The sequence below is a fragment of the Otolemur garnettii genome, unplaced genomic scaffold (assembly GCF_000181295.1).
Source record: "Otolemur garnettii isolate 467f Iridium unplaced genomic scaffold, OtoGar3 scaffold00063, whole genome shotgun sequence".
Taxonomy (NCBI): domain Eukaryota; kingdom Metazoa; phylum Chordata; class Mammalia; order Primates; family Galagidae; genus Otolemur; species Otolemur garnettii.
In genome coordinates this window covers 7,101,402-7,112,726 of record NW_003852458.1, presented here as the reverse complement: position 1 = coordinate 7,112,726, position 11,325 = coordinate 7,101,402, and the positions used below count along the sequence as shown (strand labels likewise).

Sequence of the window (11,325 nt, the reverse complement as noted above, 5' to 3'; positions counted from 1 at the left end):
GCCCAATAGTTTGAAGTTGCTGTGAGTTATGATGCCACATAACTCTACCAAGGGTGACAAAATGAGACATGTCCCAAAAAAAAAAAAAAAAAAAAAGTATTGCTCATTCTTTAAAGGTTGTTATAGTATATCAAGTCTTTTCAATACTAATTTATTGGTAACAACTCTGTGAAAATGGAGCAATATTCTTACAGAAACCTGATTTATCCAGGAAAGAGGTCCAGATTCAAGGGTTATACTCAAATCTTCAGACCTTCCAAAATAAGCCTCAGGTGAAAATGATCAGTATAATTTCGAATGACTTCTTACAACTCCTAATGTTATTTACTTAATAATTTCTTCAGTATCTGCTGAAGGTACTGCAGTGAGTAAGAATCTATGGTCACAGAATTTGCTGTCTATCAGGGAGATCAACAGAAAAAATTATCACAACACTAATTTACTGATATGAATTACAGGATATTTATCGAGTTTAGAGGTTGAGTGGTACTTCTGAGGAAATGAGTTTCTCAACTTGAAAATGAAAGATGAGGAAGCAGTAACTAGATAAGAGAATCAATCTAGAACAATGGGGAAAATGTCTACATAGGAGTTTCTTATGTCAGGAAATTATCATGCAAAATTATATGACCAAGAAAGTCACAGGAATTCAAAGAGCAGATCAAAAATTGGGTAAGATTCTCTCTTCCCAGAGTATTGCAGAGAGTATCAGCCCTGTGAATCCTTACTGCGTAAAACTTCCGAGTGAGATGGAGTGGTACAGGGCTGTGTGCACTCCTCTCTGACCCCAGCCCTGTGAGGATCACAAAGCACAAAGCAGTAATATTTTAAAAGCCCTGAACAGCTCCTAACAGAGAAGCCTGTTAAAACAGGTCCTAACTCACCTGGCTATCGAACTTTTTATTCTTCATGTTTGTTACCATTGTGAGGATAACCTTTTTTGGAATACTGGATTAGATTATCCTGAAAGGTTCATCATATTAGCTCTGAGATTCTTTTGATTCCCAAGCAGCTTTGCTCTCTTCTCCATCATCAGCCATCTCCCCAAAGCAAACTGGTACATCTGAACAGCCTACTTCCCAAGTATAACTGATATGCACACAAGTGTGTTGAAAAAGAGTAAAGCACTCAGATACAAAGTGGAATTCCATTCTGGTGGGATAGGCAAGCAAGCACTGACCATTTAATCTGCTTTTATAGATGTCTAGAAAGCTCTGGGAAAGGAAATGAAAAACAGCATGGGTACTCTTGAGTTTCATTTGTATTGGATCTCATGTAGTCTAAGAATTTTTTTTATTTATAGAAATTCAAGTTTTGATTAAACTAATAATAAATTAAAGTAATAAATACTTTCAAAGTAAATGATCCATGTTAAGTAAGAGAAAGCTAGCAGGGCTAATTATGTTATGTCCTGGTGACACTTTGACAACATGCTCTTACATATTGACTCTTTTTATTCATAGGAGACAAAATAGATTTATCCCTATCCAGTAAAACCAGCATGTTTAAAAATATCTAACTCTTATAACAGTTGCTCTGAAAGATGTGAAGAGAGAATTACCTAGGCTTTATTAGTGGTTCTGGATGGCTGTCATCCCCCGAATATACAGAAAAGTTTTATGCATTTCAAATAATGTTCTTATGGCAAATTAAGTGGCATCCTTTAGAACACGATGTTTTCGGAAAAACCACTTAAGCATTATGTTTCCATAACACATCTCAAAAAAAGAAAAAGCATAAAAATGCTCTTGGACTTTAAAACTTGAAAATTGGAATCTGAAAACACAGTTATAAGAAAAACACAAGGCATGATCTACCATCAAGGGGATTAAATCTGATGCAAATGGTGAGATCAGGGTACAGATTTATATAGGTGTCATGTATATATATACATGTGTATATACCCCCATATACACTTGTGTATATACCCCCATAAAATGCCATGGAATGAACACAGGTAAAATGGGGATTGAAAGATCAATGGGAAAAGGCTTTGTAAAAATAGGAATTTATATTGGACCTTAGAGGTGAGTAGAAAAATAGATAGTAGTTCAGCTAAAACAAATTGAGTCCTATCATGATTTGTTTGGAACTCAGCCTAAAGAGTTTATTTTAATACAGGAAGTAGCAAGAAGATACTAAAGGCTTTGAGCAGGGAAGTCTTCAATTTGGCTGGTTAGAATGGCTGGGTAATGTTAAGAGAAGCAGTAAGCCATGGAACTCAGTGTTATGAACATTGTTTCACGCAGATGCCTTTGGATTTCCTGCATTCTGCCTCCCACCTCTTACCAGAGTTCTTTAAGAGCAGAGATTGTAACTCACTTTCATTCCTCGAGTGCCTGCCTCTCAGGTGCTGACACGGTGGCCAGATGGATGTCTGGATGTTGGGTTGACAGCCCAACAGAAATTAATAACTCTCTGAACGAGAGGGTAGATGAGGAGTCTTTTGCTTTCTGAGTGGTAGGCTACGAACTACACTCTTAATCTTGGATTAACAAGAAACCCAACCTGAAGAGAGCCTTATACATTTTACTTATAGGGTGACTATTCAGAAGTCTAACTTTGTGGCTCCTGTTTGGTGTCCTAAGAACTTCTTCTGAAGTATTTGAAAAGGAGAACTCTACCAGCTGTGAAAACCAACTGTTCTAACCCCGAGGTGGCTCATAATAAATGAATAAATGATGAAATCACAAGATTTTATAATATATTTTCTCCTACCTTTGATTATCTAAAAATTCCCTATATTAAAAGGTCTTCCAATCCATTTCTTTGATTAAATTTTTTTTTTTAATTATAAGCTCTTGTGACAAATTCTTCTGGTTATAAAGAGAAAATCTGGCTTTAAGAAAAATTGTGTTTTGATACCTCACAATAAAGGAAGCCAAAATATAGCATACCATGTAGGTCTGATTTTGTTATCTCTTCTACAGTCATGACATAAGACATAAACCTTCTAAAATTTTGTTCTTTTCTTTAAAATCCAAGGAGACCTATCTGACCCCCTTTTATACTTACTAGTTTCAAAGTTTCATAGTTCAGTGTTTAATTGAACAAAGATAGTCAGAAGGAAGGGATGTCAGTATGAAAGCTCTATCTCAGAGTGAGTCATAATTAATCATGTCACCAACTGGAATAAAGACATGCCATATTCATCATATTTGCTGCTTTTTTGCTGAGAAGGATTTTTTTATCAAACAATTGATCAAAAAAAATTAACATACCAGAGAAATGATATAGAGAAGAAATAGAATTAGTAGAGCTATACATTTGGTATATTTTTCAAACGAACTTTTCTTTTTCCAATATGTCTGCCTTTGGTACAGTGTTGTGGAGTCACAACTCACAGCAATCTCAAACTCTTGGACTTAAGCTATTCTGTTGCCTCAGCCTCTCAGGTAGCTGGGACTATAGACACCTGCCATAGAGCCCAGCTATTTTTTAGTTGCAGTTGTCATTGTTGTTCAGTAGGCCCAGGCGAGGCTCAAACCCTCCAGTCTCCGTGTATGTGGTTGGCACCCTACTCACTGAGCTACGGGTGCCACTTTTTTTTGTTTTGTTTTGTTTTTTAGACAGAGTCTCACTATGTCGCCCTCGGTAGAATGCCGAGGGATCACAGCTCACAGCAACCTCTAAGCTTAAGCAATTCTCTTGCCTCAGCCTCCCAAGTAGCTGGGACTACAGGTACCTGCCACAATACCCAGCTATTTTTTGGTTGTAGTTATCATTGTTGTTTGGCAGGCCCAGGCTGGATTCGAACCCACCCGCTCTAGTGTATGTGGCTGACGCCCTAGCCGCTGAGCTACAGGCACCAAGCCCAAATTAACTCTTTAAAACACTTTACCTTATATAGCAGTGCTCTTTTATTTGTAGGGTTTACTCTCTAAGGTTGCAGTTACCTGCGGTTAATGGCAATCAGTGCAATAAGTCATCATATCTTGAGAGAGAGGAGGGGAAAAAAAGAACACATTCACATAACTTGTATTATAGTATATTGTTATAATTTTCTACTTTATTATTGTTGCTAATCTCTTACTGTCCCTAACTTATAAATTAAACTTTGTCATAGGTATGAATGAAGAAGAAAAAACACAGGATTTGCAGGGTTTGCTACTATCTTGTTACAAGCATCCACTGGGGGCCTTAGAACGTATTCCCCCCAGATAAGGGGGGAATACACACTAACTGTGTATTAGTTAATGGTTGACTTTAATCACTAAATGGATGAGATTACAAAGGACAGTGCTAAGCGGCATTATAAGAAGATGCACAAATGAGCGCTTAATGTGTGATAGATAAGATTACATCAGTATTTTGAGTGTCATTTTTGTAGGTCATAGACAAAAAGGATACGTATATCCACTAGAGAGAGTGGGATGATAAGAGCAAGAGCTCCTCCTTAGCCAGAACCTTCAATAAGAGGCCTAAATATTTAGCAAGGCATACCTGCAGGCTGTGATATAGAGCAAAATCTTTCCCCTCCCCTGCCAAAGGAACGAACTTGACTGGTTATATATAGGGACATGTATTTGACCCGAAATCTCATCATATCTAGAGCTATAAGATATGAACATATTAGCCAATGAATTTGCACACTTAGACAGGTGATGACTCTGGGGATACACAGAGGGGACTGTATGTACATCAGGTCAGAAGCTGGGCTAGGCTTCTGAGGTCACTTGCTTTCAAACTGAACATGCATTGATAATCATTTTGAGTGATTTGCAATCAATTCCCTTTAAGACTCAAAGGCATGAATTGAAACAGTGCTGATAATGAACTCAGACAGTCTGTATGTGTGAACCAGGGCAAGTGGAGATATGGTATAAACAGTAAGATTTCACTTAATAAAGTGGAGACTTAAAAGAGCATGGACTGAGGCAGGGACAGGGAAGACCTAGTACTAGTACATAGCTAGAGAGTCATGCACTTGAGGAGTTGGTGGGTGGTGGTAACATCAACTGGTTGGTTTGTCTGGACCACACTCGAATGGGACTTTTGAAAATCCTGGTCATCTTTTGTAGTTTTCTCATTTGAAGTCACAACATAAGAACTAACACTTGCTTTTTTTTTTTTCTTTCCAAATGTGATAGGAAAGCAAAGATATCCTGTTAGTGGATCTAAACTCTGAAATCGTCACCAATCAGAATTCTTTAAGAGAAAATCCGTTCTTAACAAATGGCACCACTTCCTGCTCTCTTCCTCGACCAAAGCCTCAGGCATCTTTCTTGCCTGAAAACACCTTTTCTGCCAATCTCAACTTCTTTCCCACCCCTAATCCTGATCCTTTCCGTGACGATCCTTTCGCACAGCCAGACCAATCGACACCCTCTTCGTTTGATTCTCTCAAATCTCCAGATCAGAAGAAAGAGAATTTGAGCAGCTTATCTGCTTCCTTGAGTAATGGGCCCCAGAATGGTGATGCTGATTATTTTGGTCAGCAATTTGACCAGATCTCTAACCGGACTGGCAAACAGGAAGCGCAGGCAGGCCCGTGGCCCTTTTCGAGTACGCAAACCCAGCCAGCAGTGAGAACTCAAAACGGGGTATCTGAAAGAGAACAGAACGGCTTCCATGTCAAATCCTCCCCGAACCCTTTTGTGGGAAGCCCTCCCAAAGGACTGTCTGTACCGAATGGCGTAAAGCAGGACTTGGAAAGCTCTGTCCAGTCCTCACCACATGACTCCATAGCCATTATCCCACCTCCACAAACTACCAAACCGGGAAGAGGCAGAAGGACTGCTAAGGTGAATTGTCTTCTCCACATATCCGTTAGCAGAGTGCATGCTCGGTACCAAAGGGTGGTGTGACGCAAGCTCTCTTTCCTGCTGCTCTCATAATTCCCCGTGTGGCTGTGAACTAGCAGGTGGGATAAGGCTCATCGGTCCTGCAAAGTACTTTCCTCTAATTGCCACCCTCCTGAAGCTTCTCGGTGGTGTCTGTCACACCCTGCTTTCCGTTTGCATGTCTTGTCACTTACGATTAAACTAAACACAAGTTTTTCCATTTTTAATGCTGCTATGCTTCTGTACCTCTGGTAAGTTTGATTGTCTTGTTCTGGGACGGGAGGGCAAGAGTTCTTGTGATTCCCTTTGGACCTTCCCCACACTAATACACGCCCGGCACTCTCAGATTGTTGCATTAACGTCAAGGTGGTGGTGAAAAATCATAGAGCTTGTCGCCTCTTTTAACTGCTGACTGCATAATCCATTGTCACAGAAGAAACTTACATATTTATTTACTACTACTGCTATTAATGTGAGCTTCACTCAAAAGCAATTCAAAATGCAGCTTTGATAGGTATCTTTTTGGAACTCTCATAGGAATATGCCCTCTGGCCTAGTGATTAGCATCGTATCATTTCTAAGTAGCCTGTTTAAATCCAATGGAACACTCAAAAATATTCAGGATACTTATTTATAGATACCCTGTCTTTCCCAGCTTCAAGCTTCTAGCTGCTAAGGAGACCACATCAATACAAATTTGTAAATGAGCAAAATGGATTCACTTTGCAAGTTCTTAGTTGTAAGAGTCACTAAGACCCAACCCAATGGTGTGTCCATTGCAGGATTTTTTTGAATGTCTTTTTTTTTTGGTAGTAGTAGTAGTACTTGTTTATCAGGAAGAAAAAAGTCTTTTTTGTGGCTCTCCAATTTGGGTGAAGCATAGGAGGCAGAACAAAGTTGCATTTCACTGAGTAACTAACGCTTTTCCCTCCTTGCCTGTCTTGTCAGTCTCCAGCCAATGACTTGCTTGCATCAGACATCTTCACTCCTCCCGTCTCAGAACCTCCAGTCCAGATGTCACCCACAGGACAGTCTGCAACCATGCAGACCAACCCTCTGGATCTCTTCAAAACCAGTGCTCCTGCCCCCGTGGGGCCCCTTGCAGGCCTAGGTAGGTATCTGGAGATAGAGTTAGGTGTGGCTCTGCTGCTTTGCCTCATAAAATGATGCTGTGTAGGGGAAGCTGCTTCGTATCCAGGAAGGTTCCGTAGGCATGAGATCTAAGCTACTGCAGAGCCCTGCTCCCACTCTCACTCCTGTACCTCTCCAGCTGCCTTTGGTCCTCTTGACTTGCAACTGGAATTTGCCTCGGACAAGAAATCCATTTTCAGCATTGCACCTACCTGAACCAACTGGTAATGACTTCCTGGGAGACAGTTATAAGGGATTCTGAAGCTCATACCTGCTTCAGTGGTGCAAAGGGTTCTGTCTGTCATCAGTGCTGGAAAAAATAGCAGCAAGCAGATCTTCCATGTCATTTAGTATAGTGGTTCAAAGGGGCTGTCCCCTGTCATACTAATATCCATCTTTGATAACTAAGTGTGAAGCAAGTATAAGTCACAGAATTGAAGTCCTAGGTTCTAAGCCCAGTTCTGTTCCAAGCCATGTGGTAGGAGTGGGCTGGGCATCCACCCTGGTAGCAGCCGTTTGCCAGTATTTTGGCTGGCTTGAATGTCTCACTATAGTTAGAACATAAGGACTAAAAAGCTGAAGTTGAAAAGAGCCCAGAGATAAGGTAAGAGATGGAATCTCATCAGAGACCTTGGTGCCCTTCTCCCTGAAGGTGTCCTTAGCTCCAGCGAGCCACTGACTACTCTGGCAGGACAATGAGGAGGTGCTGGCTCTTCATCCATAACCACTAGTTCTTTTTAGACTGTGGTAGAGTTTTCAGAAACCCTAGCAATAGTCTTTGCTGTCCTGCTTTGGACTCTGTCTTGCAGCTTCTTGGCACCTCTGCAAACTCCAAATAGACTTTGGCATGGGAGGTGGAGGATTATAGATGAAGAAGGACACTCCTCCCCTTTGGTAAAATGTGACCAGGGATCTTGGTTTTCTCTGCCTCCTGCAGAGTCAGTCATCAGGATTCTAATGTTTTTTGTCTGTGCTATTTTCCTTCAAAGGAAAATATTTTGATTCTTTTACAAGAAATCTGCTCAAGCATATCTAGAATAGGGTGGCAAAAGGGGAAGGGGGTGTTACCCAACTACTGAGTGGCTGATATCCACTTGGACATGACAAGCCAGATTGTCCCAGGTCTCCACTCAGATTTATGCCATCAAGAGACTCTCCAGACACCCTACATCTCTTGGGGGTTTCTGTATTCCATTTTTTCCCCCTGCACCTCCAAGTGGAGCTGCTTGGTGCCTTTCCTCACAGGAAAGCAGAGACCTTGCAATGCAGTGTCTGCAACTAAATCACATCACAGAGCTTTGTATCTAACATCAATGCCCTGAAGAATTTTTACAGCCAATATTTAACAAGTCAGCCTGAAAATACAGCTGGACCCTATAACTGTTAATTTATTCAGACGAAGTGAAGCTTTTTGGCTAGATGCCCCTGTCGAGGCCTTGGGCTATACAACTGCAGAATACTGATGACTCTTCCAAGTTTAGACATGGAACTCAAACTGAGCTCTACAGTATAGTCCCTGTCCACTCGCAGGGATCCTTAGCCAAGGCGTGGAAGGTTGTAGGTCTGGCTTCCGCTAGACCCAGCTGGGGAACTGCCTCCCCTGGAGAACGGGGGGTGGGGAGAGGGTATTGTAGAAAGCTGAGCCCTCAGCTTTGATGTGCTGCCCTGTGTTTTAATCTAGCTTCAGAAGGTAATGAAATTGATATTTTATACCCGTGTTCCCTTTTCTCCTAGTCTTTGCCCTGCTTTCTCCAACTGGCCCCTAACTGTTTTGAAACAAAATGTACAGAATCTGGTTAGTGGGTATGAAGGCCGGCATAAGTATACAGTAGGAAAGTCTTTAATTTTTGGCAAATAAAACATTTTTCTCTTTTACAAACATCATTCTCACTAATATGATCTGTAACTAAAGCCATGCGTTTTCCTAAGGGAAGGCAAATAGTACAGCGTGAAAGATAATCAAATTCTCCTCTCTCTCTCTCTCTTTTTAGTTTTTGCCTATCCAGTGGGTTGTGCAATCTGGCTTCTGTTAATAAAATTTAAATAAACTTGTTTTAGAATGCTAGCCATAACTTTGTTTAAATTAAACCCACTTTTAGAATCTAGGAGAACTTTACCCTTGATTTGTTATGAAAGGTATATATTCTTTAGTGTAAATGGGGTCCAATTTCTGTATCTATGAAGTAAGAGTTTGAATTACCATACTAATTATTAAAAAATAGTGCTGTGCCTTGCTGCCAAGAATCTGAAGGAGAGCATGGGATGCTGGCTTCAGAGCCAGTGGGGCTGATGTTCAGCCTCTATTGTCATTGACTGTGACCTTCCCAGTTTTAGTTAACATTCTTGTACCCAGTTTCCTCACCTTCAAAATAAGCATGTTGATAAGTAAGCGCTTTAACAAGTGGTTTCTAAACCACACCACTCTCTCTGAGGATACCAAAGGCATTTGTGGCCAGATGGCCAGTGTTCCTAATAATACAGTGGAATCAAGTGACACCAGTCTCCCACCCTGAGGACCTCTAAGATATTATAGCATGCTACATCACCCATAAACACCATTTTTAAAGTATTTCTCACTCTGGAAACAAAAAACAACCTAAGTTTGAAGGCCTTTCTTAGTTGGCTTTGAAAACTTCAGCTCAAAGCAAATAGGATTCAAAGGTAGAACATCATCTGTGAATAGGTATGAGGTTGGATTTAGGGTTTTTATTAGTGGTGACAGTTTAACTGAACCATTATTACAGTTGGCAAGAGGCAGGGGGAAAATGTCCTATAGATTAGAACAAGATGCAGGGAATGAGCTTCCCCAGAAGAGGGGGACAGTCATTGAAGGCACCTGGATTCTAGTGATGTAACTAATTCCCCGTGAGCACAGCAAGGATGCAAGAGATGGAGCCATTCACCCACTGAGGTCAGAGGCCCCATCACAGGCCGTTGCTTATCTCGGGAGGTTTTTGTTTTCCTTGTCCTCTCTCCCTCCCTTCCTCTTTTAAACACTCTGTTCTAACTTCTGGCAAGGTTTAGTGAGTGACACATGGCAGGAAGCACTTTATTTGAAACAGCCCTCCCAGGATAACAGCCTTTCCTCCATTTTTGTATATAAAAGTCTAAAACTATCTTGGCATCGACCAAACTTTATCTTCCTTTTATATAGCTGTGTCAACCTTGGCAGCATTAAAAAGCGAGGAAACTTTGAACTGGTTTCTTCAGGATGTCAGCATGTTGAGGCTGTATGCACATGTGTGATCACTGGTTTTCATAAGACTCCAGACACAAGTCAGCTGCCAAATGAAAAGATCAAATCCATGACTCAGAAAGCCCAACAGATTATCTCAATTAACTACTTCATAATCTGTGTGGTTTGTATACATAAATGTATTTATTCAACGAGTGAAGGTCCCGCTAGTGACAGGCTCTGTTCTCCTTGTGTGAGGTGTATCAAACAACTGGAGTCTGTAAGATAAGGGCTCATTTTCTTCATGAGTAGGTCCTTACGGGGCCTACATTACCTTTTTAATGAGGAAAGTTAAAAAGGCCTGGTAGAATGTGGGCTTCCGAATGCAAACAACTATACTGCCAGCTATGTGGTAGAAGCTACTTAACCTTTAGAGAGATTTAATCTTTCAGAGCTTTTGTTCTTCCCAGATGAGCCTTGGGGCTGCTTGCAGCCACTGAATGCTCACTGAATGCCCCCTGGAGAGTTGTGCTTTCTGAAACTCAGGAATCCTTTCCTTTCTAAGCTCATCTCCTGAGACCCACTTTCTCCTTCTTCCTTCAGGTGGTGGCCCAGCCACACTCCCTCAGGCAGGACCTTGGAGCCCTACACCTCTGGTCTTCAATCAGTCCACTGCTGTGGTCCCCGGAGCCATGATGGGTGCTCAATCTTCAGGTTTCGGTCAGCCTATCATTTTTGGTACAAGCCCAACTGTTCCAGGTTGGAACCAGCCTTCATCCTTTGCAGCCGCAACTTCCCCTCCTGCACCTGCCATTTGGGGCCCTTCTGCATCTGTGGCACCCAATACTTGGCCGTCAACAAGCCCTCTGGGGAATCCTTTTCAGAGCAATATTTTTCCATCTCCTGCTATGTCCACTCAGCCCCCTTCTACGCTGTCCTCTCTTCTGGTCACCCCTCCTCAGCCGCCTCCCAGAACTGGCCCTCCCAAGGACATCTCCAGTGATGCCTTCACTGCCTTGGACCCACTTGGGGATAAAGATGTCAAGGAAGTGAAAGAAATGTTTAAGGACTTCCAACTGCGGCAGCCACCTGTTGTGCCTGCGCGGAAGGGAGACCAGACTCCCTCTGGGACTTCAAGTGCCTTCTCCACTTATTTCAACAACAAAGTTGGCATTCCTCAGGAGAATGCAGACCATGATGACTTGGATGCTAACCAACTGTTGAATAAAATCAATG

The 11,325-nt window shown here is 41.6% G+C and overlaps 1 protein-coding gene across 1 annotated transcript in view; it reads left to right on the top strand.

Moving 5' to 3' along the window:
- DAB2 (DAB2, clathrin adaptor protein) overlaps window positions 1–11,325 on the top strand; it is a 65,501-nt gene that overhangs the window by 49,592 nt on the left and 4,584 nt on the right. The window contains exons 9-11 of the mRNA XM_012807058.2: window positions 5,091–5,744; window positions 6,732–6,894; window positions 10,693–11,324. Coding sequence (XP_012662512.1) covers window positions 5,091–5,744; window positions 6,732–6,894; window positions 10,693–11,324 — 1,449 coding nt within the window. The remainder of the gene's footprint in view (window positions 1–5,090; window positions 5,745–6,731; window positions 6,895–10,692; window position 11,325) is intronic.